Source organism: Tetrao urogallus (genome assembly GCF_951394365.1).
Source record: "Tetrao urogallus genome assembly, chromosome: 9".
Lineage (NCBI taxonomy): Eukaryota > Metazoa > Chordata > Aves > Galliformes > Phasianidae > Tetrao > Tetrao urogallus.
This window is the reverse complement of record NC_136822.1, coordinates 3835933-3859353: the sequence shown is the minus strand read 5'-3', so window position 1 is coordinate 3859353 and position 23421 is coordinate 3835933. Positions and strand designations below refer to the sequence as shown.

At 47.6% G+C, this 23421-nt stretch overlaps 2 protein-coding genes across 2 annotated transcripts; one reads left to right on the top strand and one right to left on the bottom strand.

Annotated features, from left to right (window-relative positions):
• Positions 1-1560: 1560 nt before the first annotated feature.
• DNAJB11 (DnaJ heat shock protein family (Hsp40) member B11) lies at positions 1561-13143 on the bottom strand (the record flags this gene model as incomplete). The annotated part of the gene is made up of 10 exons (XM_079539546.1): positions 1561-1625; positions 5504-5663; positions 6008-6119; positions 6649-6706; positions 7317-7399; positions 7741-7883; positions 8733-8865; positions 9226-9323; positions 12794-12950; positions 13076-13143. 10 exons carry the CDS (start codon positions 13141-13143, stop codon positions 1561-1563), a joined length of 1077 nt encoding a protein of 358 aa, XP_079395672.1.
• Positions 13144-13489: 346 nt separating this feature from the next.
• Positions 13490-20633, top strand: TBCCD1 (TBCC domain containing 1; the record flags this gene model as incomplete). Its single annotated transcript, XM_079539789.1, has 6 exons — positions 13490-13825; positions 13894-14043; positions 15790-16156; positions 16770-16956; positions 17079-17576; positions 20504-20633. The coding sequence occupies 6 exons, from the start codon at positions 13490-13492 to the stop codon at positions 20631-20633; spliced, it is 1668 nt and encodes a 555-aa protein (XP_079395915.1).
• Between the last annotated feature and the right edge of the window lie 2788 nt (positions 20634-23421).

Below are 23421 nucleotides of genomic sequence, written 5' to 3'. Positions count from 1 at the left end.
TTCACTGCGTCAGCTCCTGCTGCTGCTGGGTGGGACACAGCTGGACCATGGCAGCACAATGCCACAGCTCTCCACCTCACCCAGTTCAGATCCGTGCTGCTTTAACTTGAAAACAAAGGAAAATCCTTAGCAACAAAAGCCAAAGAGCGACTTCCAGCCTCCTGCTGCTGCTCCCCTGAAAGCATTTTCCTGTTCAGAAGCAGATCTCATCTATTTCCCAGCTCAGAGAATGAGGAGTCAAGCAGCAGCAGCAGCCACCCCATTTCACAGCCCTCAGGAGCACGGGATGAAGATGCAGAGCAGCATCCTACACCAACAACTGACTCATCTCTCTCGCTGCCTGCATCCCTGCCACAGCAAAGCAGCACGAGGCTGAGTGACGCAGGCACCTCTGGGAACTTTCTTAGCTACCACTCCCAAAGTTCTTGCAAATAACATGCAGAGATGAACATTTCTGACAAGGATGCTTAAAGGAGCAGCGCCTTCACAGCAGACACCAGAGCAGCACAGGTCCCTCCCTGATGAGCTGCTGGGCCCTCGGTTCAATTGAAGCAGCTGCAGAGCTTTTGCTGGTGTTAGCAGTAGTTTCACCCTTCGTGGCAGCTTGCAGCAAGATGATCACGAGTCCAACGACTTGCAGCTGCAGCAGAGTAAGGGCTGCTGAAATACATGAGCAGGGAGGTTTTGCCATTCCAACTCAAACACCTTTATTTCTGCACTGTTACTTTCCCCGTCCTCACGGAGGACAGAGTGCAGGAGGGAAGTAAACTCTGGCAGACAAGCTGTTGGTTACACTCAGGGGTTAGAAAGAATGAAGACCACGAGGAGCCACTCCCATTATTTTCCCCAAAATTTCATGCTGAAAGTCCAAGGAGTCCCTGCTAAGCTGCTGCAACTCTGAATTCAAACTGAGCATTGACTTTTGGGATAAAAGACTTATTTTGTAGCTAGGAGAGCGCACAGGAGCTTTCAGGAACTCCCTCCTCTGCTTTCCCAGCCACACATGGGCCTAAGGTGTCCTGCAAAGGCCCTTCTGCCAGCCCACCCCCAACAGCACCTGCATGCCTGCCCAAGCAGCACTCACTCTGAAGCAGTGCCACACTCTGGACTCAGAGGGGAAGGGGAAGAAGATCTGGAATTTAAATCAAACTTAAAAAACAAAACCAAAAAACCCAGAGACCAACATGGAGGACAAAAGAGGAGAAGCTACGAAAATATGCTGAGATGGTCGAGAAAAGTCACATCAAAATATATTTAAAAACCAGGAATTCCAATCTGTGTGGAATTTAAAACTTCTTTTCCCCCCTTTCTGTCTGCACAAGGAATTTTTGTTGTTCCAGGACACGGAACACGATAAGCAGCACCCATTGTGTCCTGAAAGATGAGACTTCCCCCCTCCCTCAACTCATCTGAACTATTCCACCATTTACAAAAAAAAAGAAATTATATATACCTTAACAATCACCCCACCCTCCCTGTTTTCCATTCTACAGTGGGCAGGAGGAAGAACTGCAAACAGAGCTGACTTGTGATTAAAGTCCTTTTTCACCCCCACCAACATCAATATCCCTGCAATCCGTTGTACACCTTCTGCACAGAGCCTTGTTTCAACAGCTGTTTGAGACCTGCAAAAGAAACAAAAGCATTACCATGCAGCACAAACAGAAGGAGGACTCTGCAGGTGCTGCTTATTGCATTTACAGATGGGACACACAGGCCCTGTGGCACCTTGAGCACACATTTCTGAATGACAGAAACACACTGACACCACGAGCATCTAAACAACAACAAAGAGAATCTCCCCCAGGCTCAGAGGCACAGCAGCTTTACTCCTGCTTCTTCAGCATTCCCACCAGCAGAAATAAGACCAAATAGGACCAAACCATAAGCCAATTCCTCCAGGGAGAAAAATCTCTTTCACTACAAGCTCAGAGACCAGCACACCAGCTTGAGATCCTCACAGCTGTGCAGATGGTTACAGCTGACTCCTAGAGCTGCTTTGCTATTGAAGTTGAGAACACATTTGTCATCTTAAGTACAACTGCATCAAGAAACAGCTTTATGAGCATTTCCAGAGTTGAATTCCAGTAGCTTAGCTCATCTACTCAGCTCCCTTTAAAGCCCTACAAAAATCCTCTAGCACTGAGTTTGGGAAGGCTATGTTTGGTTCCTCCTGAACTTGTCAGCTACAGAACCTCACGTGAATAACTACACAAGAGAGGTTTTCACACTCATAAGTAGTGCCTGGGAATACTACTGACTGCTAGAAGTAGCCCCCAGGGAGCAAGCTTGTTTCTCTTACTTGCATCTACAGACTTGATAGCACCCTGCTGAAAGCCTGCATTTATAGGTTTGAAAGCCACTGTGTTACAAAGGGGTCTAAAGGAGCATCACTTGGTTGGATTCAGCCTTGAACAAAGTGCCATCCTCGCCGCTCCTGAAAAGCCATTCATAAAAAACATTTTAAAGAATTGATGACCTGATGTCCTGTCAGCACTCAAGTTTTACCAGAGCTGGATAAGAGAACAGGAAGGTGAGTCAGCACTGTAACCATAATAGCTAATCTATTCTATTGGGCTTAGCATGGCCAGAGGAAGACTAGCAGGTCTTTACTGCTACTTAAGGGTCAAGTCTGCACAGAGGAAGCAGGTTGCCAAGAATGTGTGCTGTGCACTTTTTCCAGAGGTAAAATCAGAGGGAACTCCCTCTTCAACATCAGCCAGGACTCCCAGCCCTGGTCATGGCACAGCCCTGCTCTGATCAGCACCTGAAAGGATCATGATGAGCAGGGGCTGGCAGGACCTGAGATTGTGAGGTTAAACTCCTCAAATCATGGGTAACTTCCAAATTTAATGAACAGCAAAAACAAACGAACAAACCACAAAACAACCCAGCAACAATAGAACCCCACTAAGTTGCTTTAAACCCAACCAAATTCTGCCAGTGGGTATCCCCAAAACAGTACCAGCTTCACAACAGCAAGAACTGGCAGCTGGCTTGCAGCTCAACATGACAGAAGACAGGATTTGTCCTGCCTCAGATCAGCCTGCTGGATTGAGGCCAGAGTCCTGGTGAAAAGTCCTGGGCTGGATGCTGACATTTGTAGAACAGATCAGATTAGGCTGCCTAGAAAAACACCTCAGTGGTTATCAGCTTTAAGCAAGGCACGTACGCAGGGAGAAGCACAACCAGTTATTAAAATCAACTCACTCGTATAGAAGAGAACCCCTAACATGCAAGTCATTCACAAAAACTAGCCTAAGAGATGATGTGTCTCCCTGCAACCTTTGCCCTGCATGCCTACTGTTATACAGTTCTGTCTACAGGAACTGCTGTGCCTTTAGCCCCATCAAAATACTGGAAAACAGTCCTGAAAAGAGCCTCCTACTTCCAGTTCACAGCCACTTCCTGGCTGATGTGTCAGTAGATGTGTCTTTTGGCAATGCAGCCTTTCAAAAGGAAGGACGTCACTGAAGAAAGGTGAGCTCCAATAACCCTGAACAGCATGGCATTACTACCACTGTTGTACCTTGCTTCCTGCTGGCTAGCACTTAAGCAGCTGCATGCTGGCCTGAAGGATAACCTCATTAGCTCACAGGAAATTTTAGCATTTATGCCCAGCGTTGGGGGCTTGGTTTTCACAGCCAGGAATCCTGGTATTTGGTTCTAATGTGCTCTCAGATATTTACTGGAGCCAGCCTGAAGTTCCTCCTGACACCACGAGCTGGTGACAGGTCACAGCACAACTTGGGCACTTTACTGCCTGCTCCTGCTTGCTGAGCACTAAAACATGGAGAACAAACAAACCCCAGTAGCGATGGATTACAGACAAGAGAGAAGGTCACTACTGATCACCAAGCAATAAATTCCCTGATACCACCCAGACAGAGAAGAGCCTAATGTTTCTCTGACTCTAGAGCATCAGGGTTGTGTTCTCAGTGTCTTCCAACTGTACCAGGAGCCATCCATATGGCTATGAGATAAGAAATTAGGAACAGTGCCAACAATAAGAGAAAGGGATGTTTTGAATGCCAAGGCCTGCAGTCTTCCTCTGAGTGCACACACTGTGCTGCCACGCAGCACGAACAGAGCTATTCCCTCATAAAACTCCTTAAATCCCTACATGTTTGGAGATATTCTAGCACACAAGAATGCATCTGACTGCTTACCCAGTCACCTTTCCCTAGGAAGGATGGGATTGCTTCTGCAGAAGCTAAAAACACCCAAAGGCCCTGTGCTTGAACACGCTCATGTGTGTACCACCCTCCTGGGCAGGCTAGCTAGCAGTTCTGACAATCACACAGGACTCTGTCATTGCTTCTAGCCCACAATCTTTTCTCAAACTGCTGAGAGCAGCAGATTGGATAATCTCAGTTCCATCTGAGAGGTGCTGCTGCCATATGCAGCTTTGAGAAGAGCAGCGCAGTGTGGAAGCAAAAGGCCTTGAACTAATACAAAGACATTCCAGCCTGGATAGCTGCAGAAAGGCTGCAAGAGAATAAGCTTGCAGATGACTGGTCACCCTGGAGCTGTATCTCCAATTAGTAGCTCACACAGCAGCATCAACACAGCAGGAAGTGCTGAGAAGAGACCACACAGGGCTTGGCTGCCCTCTACGCACTTGAGGAGCGCAGGAAAGCTACACGTTTGCTTCCCTCTAGCAGGACAGCTGCCAGAATCAACTCAGACAGCACATTCAGGGTGATCGTACCTTCTGACCAGCAGAAAGAAGCTGGGAAGCAGGATTTTCTGCAGGAGAGCTGCACTGGTACATGCAGGAACTTCTTTGCCCCACAGCAGAGGATGGGGCTCCTTGACCTACTCTGATACCTTGAGCAGAGAAGCAGAACCCACTGCAAAAGCTGACAAAGCAGAGATCAATTTCCAGCTAGGAGCATAGTATTTATCCTCCTGACAGTGTTAGGACTTCCACACACTTCACTCCAGAGCTTCCATTTTGGCACTGATGCTGATCTCTACTGCAAAACAGGTGTATGTGTCTTCACTGCACACTTCTTTCTTACACATGCACAAAGCATGTATGGTAGAGGGAGATGTAGGGATGCACAAACCCTACCCAGTGCTGTACAACACTGCTCACCCTTGACTGTAGAAGAGTTTTCACAGACTCCAAGAAAGTAGGAAACAGCTTGTGGTCTTATTCCAGGAAAGGCCAATCAGACAGGGGCTCAGCCCAGTTAATCCCTCCGTTCAGGCAGATGGCCAGCTACAGAACACAGCACTGCTAGTAGTGTCAAGTGCATCATCCCAGTAGTGGCACATCCTAACCTAATCCTGTTCCCTACAAATGCAGCAGCCAAGCTTGCAGGCTTCAAAAGAAAATGGAAGTTATTCACAGGGCACTTGGCCGACCATCTTATGCTGTTACAGGGGTAAATAGGAACAAAAGTCTTTCCTGGTCACTACAGTTACACCAATTCTTAGCAGCTCCTGTGAGATATCTGTGCAGCCCTAAGCCATAACAGAGCTTTAGAACACCCACCTTCTCGCTGTTCGCTTGTCAACTGCTCTTTGGGGAACTCCACATCAAACGTTATTATTAGTGAGCCTTTGATATTATTGTTATCAAAGTTTGGAAGACCTTCTCCTTTCTTCCACAGTTTGGCCCCAGGCTTAGTAATTTTATCCCGAGCAACATGAACCTAGAGACAAAAGAGATTTGAGAATGCTGCTTTTGTTCTGTGAATGCATCTCAGTCCCTCAGATGTCCTCTGCAGCCCACTGGAAAGCTCCAGCTGATATTGATTCCCCACCAAAGCCAATGATATCCAAGGGAACCAGGCAGCATTAATGCCAGGATACTGAAGACAAGACATGCAGTAGCTACTCTGAAGGGCTGGAACCTTGATCCTCACCTTGCACCCCTTGTGCCAGGCCTGCTTTGATTCTGGATAAATTGTTATGGAGGCCTCTAACAAAGGCAGCCACAAAAGGCCAGCAGCTAAATTTTATTTACATAGAGCAGGAAAGCAAATCTTTTCCTCACCTTGTGCCCATCCAAGTGGGTTATATCCATTTCAAAGCCTGTAAGTGCCTCGACCAGCGAGATTGTCACGTTTGTATACAAGTCATCTCCTCTTCTTTCAAAGACTGGGTGCCTGCAGAAATAAGAGATTGTAGTTTTCCTCCAGCTTGCTCCCATCCATTTGTGAAAAGAGTTGGGAGAACTTCACAGAAATCAGAGAGGAAGTCAAGAACGAATGAAATTTAGCTTTGTTTTCCTGTGTGCAAGAGTGCTACTAATAGCCTTTCTATTTCTAGAGCAGTGAGTGGTAAGGAGTGTCAAGTTGTGACTCACTCAGCCTTTCTTACCAGTACATTTTCTGACAATAGGGAGATAGTATGTTTACGGAAAAAGGAGATACCCCCTGTGATTCAGGCAGCAGCTAACCTATGCCAGAATTCAAGGGAAACAGAAGTGGAATATCATTGCATCATCCTAACAGCACGGAATTCTCTAGCATCCTCAGGGTTGAGCATCCTGAACTGCCCTGAATACCTGAGCCCTGGCTGTACCAGCACTGAAGAATAAACTAGACACAATCCAAGCAATACTAGCCAGAAAGCTGTTTGCAGGCTTCCTTGATAGTAACCTGAAAGAGTGGTCCAACAAGGCCAGGCACTTACTTGAGAACTTTTATTCGGAAACGCAAATCACCCGGCTCCCCATCCACGTGGGGCTCCCCTGTGGAGGAAGAAGAGCTGTTTATCCAGTCAGAAACAGCTAAAGAAGCAAGCAGCATATTAAACACAATAGGGATTTGCAGCTCACGTGTCAAAGGGAGAGAAACAACTGCTTGTTTCTCATGTGACTAAAACCCTGCTTACATGTATTTCTTTTGCTAAACAGTTTAGGATTTCCAGCATTCCCTCCAATTCACCCCTCTCTGCTGTTCTGAAGACCTGCCCACACAGCAATGATAACCATCCATTACTTATTAAAGGACATAAACTCCTTCTACAGGAGGGATTCTTTCACATACTGAAGTCTGAAACAAATGTTCTTGTTCAAGTTATCATCTGAAATATAAGATGTAGGGCTTTTTCATTTCTTTTCTTTTTTTTTGTGTATTCTGTAGCAAGAAAGGGAAAGGATCTCAGGAGTGTTACCCAGACTTGCAAAGACTGTGGTACTGGATTTGAGCAGCACACTCTGGAAAAATACAAAGCTTCACATAATATGCCCTGATCATTTACCTAGAGCAGAGCAGAGCCACTTTCACACCGCCATGAAGACCAGCCTTGTATTAAAGCAAAGAAGCAAGCCACAAGCTGGGCACTGCCCATATACATACCCTCACCAATGAAGGGATATTCCATACCATCCCTCACACCTGGCTCTATCTCCACTTCTAGTGTTCGCTCTTCATTCACAAGCCTGCAAAGGGGAATACGCAAGCATAGTTTTCAGCATGAGGTGGTAGCACCTGCTTTGCTACTGGAGAATGAGAACACCCCCACAAATCACACACTCCTTGCTTACACCTAGAGCTGCAGGCCAAGTGCTGCCTTTCTCACTCATTTACAAATTGAGTAAGTTCCTCATCTAACAGATCTGCCCATTTCCACTTTAATTATTAAGTCTGTCTCCTCGGAAATGAGAAGCCTGCGTTAAGCGCTCTGAAATTCCCCCCATCTTCCCGGTCGTACAGACGCTTTTCTCCCTCTGGTGGCAGGTTTTTGAACTAACAGCATATAGCACTGAAGAGCACAACTCACTTGACATTGGGACATTCATCACAAACAACTTCTTGAGTCATCTGGAAACGCCCGGGGCCCAGCTGTGTGGTCCTCATCTCCTGCCGGCAATTGCATTTCCGTTTGCCAGGTGCCTGTCTTGCCACTGGCTTGTTCCTGACAACCTGCAGCAAAGAGGAAGAAGCTGACACCAGCACACAGGCCAGCACCACAGCTCTTGATCACTCAATCTGAATGCAATTTGGTTTTTTTGTGCACGTGATCTTGAAAGAAAAAACCAAAACAAATCACACTCTGCACTGTTTTCACCTTACACCTCTTGCTAATCACACAAGAAATGCCCAGTTACCAGAAAATCCCTTTTGCCACCTTCTCTATCCATGCACATCTCTTTAACTGACACCTTTTATGATAACTTCTCTGTACCACATACATACTGTTATATACACATTGAGTTCCTCATTTATCCAGACATGTGTAACACAGACTCAAGCAACATAAACTCTAATGCATAGTATTAGTTAGCAAAGACTGTCAGCACCAGAAACACAGCTTGCTTAAAGAAAATTAAAAGGCCACCATATGTTTAAGCATGTAATCCAGAGATTCAGTGACTCTTTTGGCCACAAAGAAGCAGTGAAAAATGCACAGCGTGGTGTTGCAAGAATGGCTGAAAAATGGGAAAACTAAGCTGTGTGTTTCAGTCTGTGAATGGGCCTCAAACACCACCAAGAGCTAAAGGAAACAGAATTTTCTTAGCTAGGCACTGACAGCCAGTAAGTTAATATCACAAGAAACGTTGTTAATGCAATTTGCCAGATAGCAAAGAAATAAACACATTGTTCCTTCAGTTAACTACTAACAAATAGCTTCATGACATCCTCAGCTACCAGATACCATGTAAACAAGCATCCATTCTAGTTCTATTCTTTTGAAGATTCAAACAAGCAGCAGCAAGGCCAGTTATCTGAAACTTGGTAGCACTGCAGAGGCCAATAGGCCAGCAAACTTACTTCTACAAAGTTTCCTGAATACACCTCCTCCAGTGTAACCTCCAGGTCCACAATGATGTCGCTGCCCCGAGGGATGTTCCTGTCCTGTTGGCGAGGGTTACCTCCAAACATGAATCCAAAGTCCCCAAAAAAGCTGGAGAGAAGCACACAGTTAGTTTGGGAAGGGAATTCTGACCAAGAAGACAGCTACCCAAGGCAGGAGCAATGGGTGCCTGGAAGAGATTTCTTAGCTTAAGAAAACCAAGCTATATGAGAAGACAACACTGGTTTCCATTCGCTGCTCTTGGAGAAAGGACCAACAGACACCAGACAAACTGCTGGAACAACACGTGGAATATCTGCGTATTTCTTCATATCCTTCATGTCACTTCGCATCACTACCTCCTGACCAGGTGAGAGGCTTTAACACTGAATCGACCCACATCAAATGCATGCCCAAGGATCACAGAATTAAAGCTCTGTGGAATAACTCAAAGTGGCAAAACCTCCTTACTGTGAGAAGATGTCTCCATGGGAACTCTGGTGCCCATCCTTCAACCCCTCCTCACCATACGCATCATACTGTTTCCTCTTCTCCTCATCTGACAGCACCTGGCAAAGGGACACAAAAGAGCAGGGTGTTCACCCACAGGGCACCTGGATACTTACACAAAGCTCCAAGAGAAGCCTTGCCAGAGCTCTTAGCTGGGGGACAAGTAGCAGTGCTTTACAGTGCAAAAGCATTGGCTAGAACTCGCCTGCTGTGCTGGGAAGTTAAACACGCATTGGTTAAGTTCATAAAGGTTAGAATTAATTTATTAAAACAACAGATGAAACACAGAGGATATAAAAAAATATTGAGTTTACTCTGAATGAGTTGAGAGAGACTCGGAAAGGAATAACAACTCAAAATCATTTCTTACAGAGCAGGAACTGCTCCTCCACGAGAAGAAAAAAAGCACATAACACGAAACAGGGCCCTGGTTCCTCTGCTCTTGAAGCATGTGGAAAGCATTTATCTGACAAATACTTCACAACTATTAGCTATGATGGCAAGTTTGCCTCCCAGGATGAACCTGCTGGGTACAATAATTCCACAGCAGCTTCAACACTGACTCAGTTCCTAAGGGCAGCAAAATTCAGGAGCAATCTCAGCACTGAGGCAGAGCAACACATCCCACTAGACAGCATACAAGATCATAAAGCTTCAGTTTTAATTCCTAGGTATTATCTTTGCTTTTGGTCACCACTCCACAGATTTCCAGTCAGATTTTGCCTTCCTTCCCTTTGCTGTTGGTTATTTTTTGGAAGGCTCAAGATGCCATGTTAGCTTTCAGAGAGGAGTGGAAAGAGCTGGAGAAGATGGCTTAATGATGAAAGCCAGCCTCCAATTGTAGGTAATGATAAGTGGCAGCAGCAAGAAAGGTAGAAGAAAAACAGAACAGTGACTCTAACTACCAGCTTCACCTTCCCAGGACTAAATGTAAGAGCTCAGTTCTCCCTCTGCCACCTGGGATTTGCAATACAACACCCATCTGAGAAAACTGGGATAAGTTCCACAATCCATAAGTAGACTACTAACAATATTACAAGAAAGAAAGGAATAAAGAGTACAAAATATTTGCTTTTCCATTCACTTTGCTTCCTTAGCAGGCTTCAGGAGGTTTAAGAACACAGCACTCTAAATTCTGTAAAGAGAGTTCTTGTTTATTTTAGGTTGCTTCAAAAGCAATGCAATTCAGCAGATAAACTGAAAACCAAAAACAAGATTCCAGCCCCTGGAAGGTGAAAATCACCCTGAGATTAACTGCTGCTATATAAAGGAGCCTCTGAAACTGAAACATCTGTTAAGCTGAGGGGTTCAAATCAGGCTGTTTAAGTGAAGGACACTGAGTAGTTTAATTTACTCTCCCCCTCACTTTTTTTACCCCCCCCCTACCCTCCCCCAAAGACAAAGACTTTTCTCTAGACAGTCAGCAAGACTAATCTTGAGTAGCAGCATGGAGCCTGAGGCTTTATGGTAAAAACAACAGTAGTTCAGGGGAGGGCATGTTGCATTTGTTTTGTCTGTGTTAGCAACAGAACTCCACATTTTATGCTGAACAAGTTGGGCTCTGTATTTCAGTAGCACTTTGGTAAGGGAAAGGAAGGTAGACTGTCACCACTCAAAAGAGCTTTTGCTGCCCGTGCCACTGCATCCTCTACTGATTTGTGATTCTACAGCTGTTTCTTCCCCAGTATTTCTCTGTAGGAAAGACCCTTCTACTGTGGCTAAGACATAAACTGGGACTCTGGGCGCATAGAGAAATGCTCCCCGTGCATTAAGCACTGCCAAGTGTGACAAGCCCCCAGCTCACATAAACTACTCAGCCCACAGCTGGAGCACGCAGAATGCATCAGCCTTCAAGTCAGAGATGGTAAATGCTAGATCTCCCACCAAAGAATTCTTTACACTCACCAACTTCGCTGTGAGAGCTAAGCCAACTTTTTAAGACTAAAAGGAGTTCTAGCTATAAGACACACAAAAAAATGTGTTCTTCTGAGCAAGGAGGAATACATTCAAGCTGCTTCTCACCTCACTTCCTCATTCATTTTAGATTTACATATCAGAAGAAGGAAGGAGCATCAGGGACAGCAGCAGGAGCCCTGCTACAGCCACAGATTCAACCACAGCATCAGACTGGGAAGGAAGAAACCCCCTTTCCTCCTGAAGATAACACTGGGATCCAGATTGTCCTATGGCCTGGCTCCTCAAAGCCAGCACAAACCTCCAACCTAAAGTGCCAGCCTGGGCAGGGTCCTGGTAGAGCTGCTCCTGTGCATTTCTGCTGGGTCAAAACTCTCTTCCTCTGGAGCATTCCTCTGCTCCATGAGGGGAAGCAGGAAGAAAGTAGCAGCAACAGAAGGGGCCAGGCTCTTTTCTGTGGTGTGCAGTGACAGGACAAGGGGCATCGAGCAAAAACTGGAACACAGGAAGTTCCATACAATCACAAGGAATAATCCCTTTACTGTTGAGGGTGACAGAGCACTGAAACAAGCTGCTCAGATTGGTTATGGAGTCCCCTTCCTCCTCTGGAGATGTACAAAACCCACCTGGATGCCTTCCTGTGCGACCTACTGTAGGGAACCTGCTTTAGTACGTGTGTTGGACTAGATGGCATCCAGAGGTCCCTTCCAACCCCTTTGATTCTGAGATGGGAGGCAAAAGGACAGAGAACATGAAGGAAACACAGTCCACCATCCACAGAAGAGGAAAAACAGACTCTGATTTAAGTGTTGGGTAATTTATATGTGATTTACGTAGCATATGATGCTAGAAGTACAAGTTATTACTTAGATGCTATGCGTCAGCAAAGATATAACAGAATTCATAATGGCCAGGGTTGGAAGGGACCTCAAGCAACATGAATCTCCAGCCCCCCTGCCACATGCAGGGCCACCAACCTCCCCATTTAATACTGGACCAGGCTGCCAAGGGCCCCATCCAACCTGGCCTTGAACATCTCCAGGGATGGGGCATCCACAACCTCTCTGAGCAGCCTGTTCCAGCACCTCATTCTTTATGCATACAGAACTCCAGCAACGATTTTTCACCCCTTACCACATTTACTAGAAGGCAAGCCAACAGCCTTTCATTTCCTACCAGCCAAAACTTACAGCCACTCTCTACACAAACACACAGACAGGTTCCTGTGCCAACACTCCAGCTGATGCATGCCCGTTTCACACTCGAAGAGCTATTAATAAGATCAAACAGCTCAAACTCCACGCTCCCCCAGGTAGGTGAACTGCTGCCCTTTATTGCTCTCAAACAAAGAGATATCCCAGGTCAGCCTGGCAGCCTCTCTTTGCTTCGTTACTAGCTACCACACCTCAAATTCAATACAGATTCAACAGGTGAGGAGAGATGACAACAGTGCCCTACAGAGAGTCATTTCTGTTTGCTAGAACTCATCCCAGCCGTTCGGGAGCTCAGCATTGCCCTGACAGCCACAGGCTGGGTGCCTCCCAGCCGGGCCCAGCCTCACTCACAGCACTGTACCACGCCGCCCTCAGTGCCACCCCCAGCCCTCCTCCCCCACCTCATAGGCAGCTCCCAAGTCCTGGAACTTCTCCTGGGCCCGCGGGTCGTCGGGGTTCCTGTCGGGATGCAGCTGCAGCGCCAGTTTGCGGTACGCCTTCTTGATGTCCTTCACGGAAGCGCCGCGGGACACCCCTAGGATCTTATAGAAATCCCTCCTGAGGGGGGAGAGAGAGAGAGAGAGCGGGAAGGCCCCGTCAGCGGGCCGGGCACCGGAGAGCCGCGGGCCTACGAGATGAAGGGAGGGGGATGAGGGAAGGGCAGCCCCCAGGGTAGCGCTCACCCGGCGGCGGCCTCCCCGCAGAGGCAGAGCAGGAGGAGACAGACGCGGCCGAGCCAGCCGAGGGCCATAGCCGGGCCGAGAGGAGGCCGCCGCCCGCACCCCGTCCCTCACACACGAAGCCGGCGCCCGGCCGCGGCCGCCAGCCAATGAGAGAGCGACCCAGCCGTAGCCACCGGCCATTGGGGAGCGGCCCGGCCCCGCGCGGCTCGAGCTGACGGCCAATCGCCCGCGCACACTTCACCACCGCCTCGCGGGCGCGGCCCAATCGCGTCGCAGAGAGTCGGAAGGAGAGGACGCCGACCAACCGCGAGGCGCGTCGCTTCTTCCCGCCTCCGCGCCGGCTCCTGTAGCCAATGGCGAGCGGCTCCCGAGGGGCGGGCGGGAAGCGTCCTCTCGTTGGTTCGCGCGGCCGTCATGGCGGCGGCCGCGGCGCTGTGGCCGCGGACGGAGCCGCTGCTGTTGGGCGCGCTGCCCGTGCCGCCGCCCGCCCGCTTGGGCCCCCACTACCTGCGCAAGATGGCGGCCTACGCGCGGGCGCGGGCGGCCGAGGGCTGTTACCCGCGGCTGAGCTGGCCGCGATGGCGGCACATCGCCTGCGGCAAGCTGCAGCTGGGCCGCGACCTGGCCTGGCTCTACTTCGAGCGCTTCCACGACCTCCTCCCGCCGCCCGATCCGCCCCGCCGCCTGCAGCGCGCCGAGGCTGAGGCGGCGTGTGGCAGCGCCGAGGAGCTGGAGCGGGAGCGCGGCAAGGCAGGGCGCGGGGCCGGGGCGGGCGCGGGGCGGCCGGCGACACCTAACGGCCTCTCCCCTCTCGGCAGCTCTCCGTGGACACGCTGCGCTTCCTGCTCTTCCTCTACGTCCAGCAGCTGAACAAGGCCTCCCTGCGAACGTCCCTCATCGGCGAAGAGTGGCCCAGCCCCAGGGCCAGGGCTGCCGGGCTGCCGGGCAGGGCCGCGGGGCACAGCAAGGTAGTGAGGCTGTGGGGAGGGGAGGCTGCCTTTTTGGGCCTTCCTGGGCCTTCCTGGGCAGGGCGAGCTGCCGCCCTTCATAGCAGGCAGATTTGATGCATTCCCTGTAATTGTTGCTAATAAGGTGTCAGTGGTTATATCCATGTAGCCGTATATACCCATGTGTAGCCTGGAGAAGGAGGCTCAGGGGGAGGCCTCGTTGCTCTCTGTAACTCACAGAAAGGAGAGCATAGCAACTTTAGGTTTATTCTCACAGGTGACAGCAATAGGATGACAGGTGATGGTCTCAAGTTTCACTAGGGAGGGTTAGATGTGGATGTTTCTTCTCAGAAAGAGCACAGCTGCACAGGGATGGAGGGTGGTCACCGTGCCTGAAGGTGTTCAGAGCTGTGGAAATGTGGCACTGTGGGCATGGTGGGGTGGGCTCGGTTGTTGTGAAGCTGCTCTCTTAGTCTTTGTGTTCTCCTTTTAAGAAGCTGCAGCCTTTGCACTTCCTTATAGCCAAACAGGAAGCTTATCCTGTACTGGAAACTGCTGCCCTATGGTTTGTTGTAAAATAAAGAGGTTCCAAGGTGCTCCTTAGCAAAGCTACACAAAGTTGTATTTCTGAGGGGCTGAAATACATTTGGCCACCTATGGATCAAGAGCATGAAATTGTGATTGTCTCCTGTAAAGCATTCTGAAAGAAGCAAAGTAAGGTGGATGTATTGGGTGCAGGTTGTGGGAAGGTCTGTATTTGTCAGTGAAATTGACAACATTGTCATAAAGGCTGTCTGTATGCCTCAACAGATTTCTGTTGGGGCTGTTATGAGCTGCATAGGCATGGGAATGTAGATTGGAACAATTTGAAACCATTAAAAATGGGCTGCGTGATCTTATACTAAAAGATTTAAAAAACAAAGAGAAAAATGAGAGAAACTGATAAATGGCTGTGGGTGAGGTAGCACTGGAGCATCCAATGGAGTTGAAAAGTCGATGTTTTCTTCCAGCTATGCTTCAGGTGCAACTATAGAATGTAATTCTGAACAGGAACAAGAGCTGCTCCTGTGTTCCAGAGGATCTTTGTCACAGTGCTATGATCTCCAGCTGCTGTTGTAGGTGTGTTATTCCTGCACCCAGCACAGTGTGGACAATGTGTGATCATAGCTGAGTATTAATTCTGCACCTTGGCGGCCAGCAAAGCTTGTCTTTATTGGTGCCAGCCACAGCTCCAATCTCCCACTTTTCTTCGAATGGAGCCCTTTAAAATTTGAACTAATGCTTCTTTCAGAGGCTGGTTGGTTTATCGGTCTGCTTGCTTGTGAAGCAATGACCCTCTGCTTTTTTTATTATCTCTGGCTCCACATCAGAAGCACTCAATCACAGCTGAAGGTCTGGAGCAGATGCAGCGATCTTTCCAACAGACACATAGCAAGACCTTGGCTGTCAGTTACTGATTTGTTTCCTCCTTTCAATACTAGCAGCAGCTGGCTGAATTTGTGCGGGAAGGATTGTAGGAGAATCTGCTTCTGCTTTCTAAAATGAAATATTTGATACTTGGAGTTAGAATGACACCATGTTTCTTTTTTTGGTGTGCTTGATGGTGAATCCAGCTTCCTTTCTATGTGTGGAAAGAATAGAGCAGCAGGACCGAGTTTGACTTGCTTTCCTTCTTTTACAAGTATAAGCAAAGATGTGTTGTACAGAGTTGGTGGAGCTTGTCAGCTATGTGAGAATTCACCTTGTTCTTATTTTTCTGCCCCTAAGAACTGGAATGACCAGGACCACCTTGCCTTTGTGCTCACACACCTCTCAGACATGCTGGAGCTGCTGCTGGAGCCAGAGCAGCTCGGTGCCTCCTCGCACGCCACCCACAACAGCTTGGTGTCCTACGAAGCCGTCTGTGCCCTCAGCTTCCTCATCGAAGGCACTGTGAACAACTCGAGGACCATCCATCCTCTGCATGAGCTTGCCCTCTGGCAGCCCTGCCATGGGCAGAACGGCTACTCTAAGATCTCCAAAACCTTCTCCTTCCCCAAACTAGAGAACTGGCTGCGCTCCTGCCTGATAATAAATCCTTTTGGAATGACTGCCTGCCTACGGTCTGGGAAGAAGCTTGCGTGGGCACAGCAAGGTATCTGCAGGTCTTACCTTTATTCTTAGAGACAAACTTCCAGTCTCAGTTCTTCTTGGTGAGCAGGCATCTGGCAGTGGCGTTGTGACTGCCTGTTTCCTTCTGCTGTTAGTAAATATGGGGAAAGTGATCGCTTAGGGGTGAGCCTGGGAGAGTAGAGGGTGCTGTGTGATGCCTATGTGTAGTTTCTGGTCCTCGGGTTACTTTGTGAGCAAACATGAATGACGTTGCTTTCAAAGGCCCCTCTGACTGAGGTCATTTATCACTGCCATCATTGGTCATTGTTTGGGAACAGCCAGACATGGAAAAGAGATAATGTGATGTGTTTGTGGCAAAGCTGAGAACTGATCAAGGTTCTCATGCCTTGAATCACAGCTCTTCACCTGCAAGGGCACCCTACCCCTTAAAAGGATGGATAGTAGGACTTGTGTGTGGTGACACAGTGTCACTGTACTGCTGTGAAGTTTGGGGCTGATTATTTCCTTGAGAGATGGCTGAGTGATGTGGACAGTGAACCATCATGTCTGTTTCTCTCTGGCAGACATGTATATCCTTTATTTATTTTTTTCTTTTCTTTTTTAATTTAAATGCGTTGATTAACTTTATTTTGCAGTTGAAGGAACAACCAGGAGAGCAAAGATTGCCTGTAACACTCGTGTGGTGCCTGAGGTGTCCCCTATGGTGATAATGAGCCAGGTTTACAAACAGACACTGGCCAAGAGCTCGGACACCTTGGTGGGTGCTCATGTCAGAATTCATCGCTGCAACGAGTCCTTCATTTATCTCCTCTCTCCTCTTTGGTGAGGTTTTGTTCTCTTGAGGCACAGCCAAATGTCCTTTCAGCATTTGTTCAAGTGCTAAGCTCTTGTTAAGCTCTAGTTGCAGTCTTCCCTGTGCTCACTGTATCTTTGTTGTTTTGCAGCTCTGTGACCATTGAGAAGTGCCAGAATAGCACGTTTGTGCTCGGCCCTGTGGAGGCATCTGTTCACGTCCACAGCTGTGACAATATCAAAGTCATCACCGTTTGCCATTGCTTGTCTCTTTCCTCCACCACTGGCTGTACTTTTCACATTCTGACTCCTACCCAGCCCCTTATCCTTGCGGGAAACCAAGCAATCAGCTTTGCCCCTTTCCACACCCATTACCCCATGCTGGAAGACCACATGGCTCAAGTGGGGCTGGCCACTGTGCCCAACTACTGGGACAGCCCCATGCTGGTGTGCAAGGAGGGCAGTGATGCCAGCGTCTTCCGCCTCCTGCCGCCCTTGGACTTCTACACCTTTGTGATTCCTTTTGAGATGGAAGGAGACACCACAGAGACACCAGGGGGGCTTCCCCATGCCTATCAGAAGGCACTGAATCAGCGAGAGCAGAAGGTGCAGATCTGGCAGAAAATGGTGAAGGAGGCGTGCCTGACCAAGTGAGTGCTGTATCCTGAAAGGCATCTGAAGCTCAGCACAGTTGTACATCATTCAGTGCGGTTCAGAACAGTGCTTTAGTACTGGGTTGGTTTGTGTGGGCTACATCTTGCCACTTCTAAAGCAAGTCGGCAATCTTGAGATCCTGGTCTTTGGCATTATAGTGAGGGGAATCATGTTTACAACTGAAAAAATGCTTTGTTGTGACTGCATTTTCCTAACCTGCAAAGCTGAAGGAAAACATGCCTAGATGCTGCTGAGGGCCAACTTGAGGTGTCCTGGTGGCATGAGCTTATGGCTTCCCTCATGAGGGTATTGTCTCCTTGCTGTCTCTGTTCTGCTTCCAGTGCTGCATGCTGACATGGGTGAGGTCTGGGCCCATACCCTGAACAACAGCTCCACCAATTGTTGGCCTGCAGCTGATTGGTGATCATTCTTAAACCCAACCTTTACAGTGAAGCTTTAAATTACTGTCCCACCTGTTGTTGAGGTGAGCTGAGCATGTGCATGTGGATTTTAGAATACATCACCTCACGGACAGTAGCTTTTAAAGTTCCCTTTAAAATCCTCTGCCCAGCTTCTACTGTACTAGCTGGGCCTCTCCTCACTGGTCTCATGTGCTGATATGCATCTGTTTGCTCTCTCAACACCTGTTGCTGAGCTCTGAAAGAGTCCACCTTGTTTTCTTTGTCAGCGTGCTTTGTTGGGCTGTCAGGTGTAAAAATCTGTCAGCTTCAGTTTTGCTGCTTTATCTTTTGTGAGCTACTTTGATGCAGCAATCTGAGGATCTTCCTTTGCAAATACAGAATGGAGATAGAAATCCAGATACTTGGTTTAAAAGTCTTGAAGAGGTGAAAACAACTTTTGATCCCTCAAAAAGCCGTATTTGAGCTCTCCATTTTCTTCTTGTTCTGTGTGCTCAGTCCATGAGTTACAGTGGACACGTAACTGGGTGCAGAGAAGCAGTGATCTTAGAGAAGTTTAGTTTGTGGGATGCACAGAACATGAAAGCCTGTTGAGTCAAACAGTCAGCACTTCCTGTCACACCAAGCTGCAGAGCTGTAGTCTGTTTGGTTGTTTTTAGAGCAGCCTCCTGAGCTTTCCCTGCCCCTTTCTGAACACCAGCTGCCTTTGTGCAGAGGAGCCTGCATTTGAAAGAGCTTCGGAGTGGGAAGGAGAAAGGATCCTTAGGGAGGATTTTGCTACAAGCAGAGGATGGCTGAGCAGTAGTGATCCAGTAGTGCTGACAGAGATGTAAAAACCTTCAAACCTCAGCATTGTATCTTGAAGAGCAGCAGAAAGTTTTAACTTCAGCTTTTGTGTGGAGCATTGTGTCTGTTGGTCTCATCTACAATGCTCCTTCTACTTCAGCCATTGGAAACATGCAATAGAAACCAAGGCTGCTGCTTCTCACCCTGTTTTTATGAACGTGTTTTACCTACCAAAATCTAACAATTAAAGAGATATTAAATTATATAGATGATGCACTAAGATTTAGCAGCCTCTGCAGCAGGCAGAAGAGGTGACAGCTTGGTACTGGAGTGGCTTATTTCATGAAAGGGGGAAAAACATGCCAGAATTAGAACCTTGCTGGAAAGAAGCTGGGCAGCTGGCAGTGTAAAGTGTCTCTGTGCTCTGTGGGCAAGGAGACAGCTAGAGAGACAACCCGGAGCAAGCAGATTGTCAGACTTGTAGAAGGAAGAAAAGCTGCTGGTGTTTGAACAGGGAGGTGAAAGAGTAAGGAGATGTCTTTCGAGAAGTTGAAGCTGTCTGAAGAAGGAGAGTGGGGGAAAAAGAGAATGTAAATCCTGCCAGGCTAAAGGTAAAAGCCCCGTAAGACAGGACCTGAAAGAGAGCTTGAAGAACAACTTGTAAAAGCGTAAAATCCTGCTTGCTCATTTTCTGAGCACATCAGAGAGAAAGCCTTTAAGGGTCTGTAGCAGATGGAGGTATATAATAAGCACTTGGAGAAGATAAACTCTAAGAGAAGAAAGAAGTGACTGCCTTTGTGTTCATATTCACTGGGGAGGAATTTAGGTTAGTTTCCAGCTTAGAAACCTGCTTTCTGGGGGATCTGTCAGTGAACGTTTCCAATGGAAGTGACAGTGCAAAGAAGAGTCTTTAACTTGAAAAAAGGGTATACGAGGCCCCTCTGAAGCTGAGTGACACAGAAATGTATGGGGATGGTTTGCTGTTTTTTCCCAGTGCATGATAGGAGCATCGAAACAAATTAGGAACGGGGTCAAAACAAAACCACGCAATCTCCATAGGATATTGGAAACATTCGTGTTTTATGTAGGTTCAGAAATGAATTGTGTAAGCTCATGGGGGGGGAAAAAAAAGAATATCTGTCAGGAGCTATTCAAGAATAGAAATTCAGGAGCTGAGCTGATCTCAGATGGCTGGGATGCTACTCTGGAGGAATACTGCCATGAGCCTGTGCTGCTCTTGGACATGTGACTGCCAATAGAGTGCCTGAACTAAGTGATGCACCCTGTTGTTGCTGCTCTTAGCAAAAACACAGCAGTTATTTCCCTGCAATGGAAATTATTTGAGGAGTGCTGTTTATATACACATTGTTTTCCTGATCTCCATCCTCTCTCTTCAAATGCTGTCAGCACAAAATTTTATGTCTTCGGTGCTTGAGCACTCGCTGCTGATCTGTGCCCTGAGAGTAAAGCAGAGGAGGCCTTATGGAGCAGAGTGGCTGCTAGTGAAGTGGGGAAGCTTGCATGCCTAACCGAGTTCTGCCTTTGGGGTTAATTTTAGTCATATTCACTTGGTAGAAGCTTTCTTTTCTGGGCACAGTTCTTGAACCAAGCGCAGCTCTTAGCTGGGATTTGTAGAGGCTTGTTTTGGAAGTGAAGTTCATAAGCACAGAAAAGTGTTACTTCCGCATGCTTCTTTTCTGATCATCTTTTTGTTGCAGGGATCAAAGGAAGCAGTTCCAGATGCTGGTGGAAAGCAAGTTCTACGAATGGCTGATTCAGACAGGGAACCGTCAGCAGCTGGATAGCCTCGTCCCTCCTGCTGTGGGCTCCAAGCAGGCTGCAGGATAGCATCATGTTCCTCTGCACCAGAAGGAAAGGAAGGGTGAGTAGAAGGCATCTCTTTTGATTCTTCTGTTCCTAGAGGAATTGTCCCATGTTGGTGTGCACAGCCTAGGTGGAAGAGGCTGGGAGCTGTTCAGTGGAGATTCTCCCAAGAGCCTTGTGTTCGGTTTCATTTATTTTGCAGTCAGAACCTCTTTTTAGTTGAGTTTGTTGTGTGTGTGCTCGGCACCTCCTTTGTTCTCTGCAGGTGGTTTGTTGGGATCACGTTGTGTGTCTGTAAAGGCAGATAGGCACGTTCTATGTGACTTGAAATAAAGACTTGAGCAGCCATCTTTTGAAAGATGTGTATTAATATCTGTGCTTATCTGTCTCACTTTTTGTTTAAGAGAATTGGGTGAGGCTTCAGATAATTGTTACTTTGCAGTCTTTGTTTTCCCAAGCAGAAGTGGTTTAGGAGCTGGAGGCAAGCTCTCATTACTCTCTTCTATTGCATGTTTCAAACCAGAAGAAATGTTTTTATTTCCTTTAATTTTTCCCATTTTCCTTTGTCTTCGATAAGTGTTGGGCATAAAATCTGCACCTCTGCTTTGTTGTAGAGTTGTGGGAACAGACAGCGCTGTCCTGAAAACGTTTCCCATAAAGACTTTGCGGCTGTTCTGACTGCACGCGCTCGATGTGGATCTGATGCCCAGCCTGTGTGTGGATTTGGACATCTCTCTGGTTTAGGATTTGGACATCTCTCTGGTTTAGGATTTGGAATAGCTACTGCTTTCCCAGGAATGTACTGTAACTGTTCTGTTGGTAAATGAGAAGGAAGGTGCGTGCTGCTGGAGGATGATGAGGAAGTACATGTGCCCCTTGCTGCAAGGAGGCTGGTGTCATGGTTACCATCTGTGGTATCTGTGTGTGTGTCCAGCAAAGGAGCCTTTCCTGATGTACAGCTGGCTGTCACGTGTGTCTTTATTGTACAGGCCAGCTGTCCTGTTTTTATAAATGTGAAAAACAAATGTTTGATCGTTTATGAATGAAATACTATAGATTTTTTTTTTTAATATGAAGACAGCACTTAAGCAGTGTGATTTGGGTGGAATTACCTTTCTTGTATATTTGACGTGTTTGACAGATGTCAATAAAACTCAAGGTAAGCCTGACACAAGCTGTAGGGAATGAGTTTTACCTATACAATTATTGTTAGGGGAACACAGCATCTTCACTGCTTCAATGAACTGTGTACTGGTCAGCTGAGAGAAAAGCACTGATTTCTTAATAGCAGTGGAGCTGAAGTCTTTGCAGGCTGTCTTAGTGCAGTATTTTGAAACAAACACAATCTCCTACATTTGTTATTTCTTAGTAGACTACCAACTTGAGTGAGTCCCACTCTCACATTGTGTTGGTGGACCCTCTCTTGGGGAGGTGTGCTCATAGCTGAGCACCTGAGTGAGCTAGGCAGAGTATGCAGAGGCACTGATTGCATGGATGGCTGAACACAGCAGCTGTGTGATTTGTTCGGAGTTATCCACACTGAGGGTGGATGGAGGCAATGGAATTCAGTGCCCTGGGGCTCATGGCAGTCAGGCTGCTAGACTTTTACAGAAGGTCTCTCTGGATTCCTGGGGAGGCAGTCCATTTGAATCAGGAATTGGAGCTGGGATCAGGTACTGATTTGGGGTCTGGTAAACGTGTGCTCATTGTTACCAGCTGAATATTTGGCATCTTCAGAAGTTGTGCCTTAGGAAAGCATTTGTAAAGCTGAGCTTTTCAGTATCTGAGGGTGAGTCTTCCTCCAAACCTTCAGCACCTGTCCTCTGTCACCTTGGCTGCTCAGCCTCACTTGAGGACCAGACCTTGCTTTCTGTCGACACCTGAGCTCTGGGTCAGTTCTTAATGAAAGCAGAGTTATATTCATCTGCAGTTTTTGTTCTTTGGCACTGATGGCAGTTCTAGTTCCACCTCTGCTTTTAGTACTTTGTAAAGCTGTAAGATTTAATTCTAAGGCATTAGGCAATACGAGGGGAGTTTTTCATATTTAGTCAGCGTCAGTGCAGTGGAGCTTGGAGATGTCCTGCTGAACTTGCTGGATTGCCTTCTAGTAGGAACTCTGTTCTGGTTGGACTCCGAAACATCTGTGGATGTCTCCACTGCTTGCTAGCACTGAGAGCTCTGAACAGCAGTGCTAGATGAACCAGAACACCTAAAATGGGGAGAGGATGAGGTAGTGCTGTGCCTCTGTCACTGACAATTACATGTGAGTGTAACTTCCTACAAGGTGCAGCAAAGCTGCAGCAGTGTGTGTGGGACAGCAGAGAAATAAGGTCTGTGTGTTTCAGGCACGGCTGTGCCAGCTTCGTGCCCCTTTGTCTCGCTAAGCCTTTGGGATGCTGCAGTGAATAGCTGCAGAGGTGTTTGTTATAATGCAGTGGCTTGGGGAGAGGTGTGGATGGACAGAAGCCAGCATTCCTCTCCCTCCCTGCTCAGTGGGCCAGAGGAGGGCAGAAGAAACGATCCCTTGCTTGAATTGCAAGCAGTGGGGTAAGATTTTTTGAGTGGAATTTATCACTGGTAAATTTTGTCAGCTCGGCTGAGGCTGTGCATTTTTATAGCATATCATCTCTGCTGTGTAGATATTTTCATTGTGGGCTTTTGAAGTAGGCCCTTTAAGCAGAATCTGTTCCTTGCAACCCTGTGCTCTACCCTGTGCATTTGTCCACCCTTTCCTGGCTGCACCCTTCATTGTGAGGGAACGTTCTCCAATAAGTACTTGAGTTTCTTCCTTACAGATGGGGATAGGCCTCCT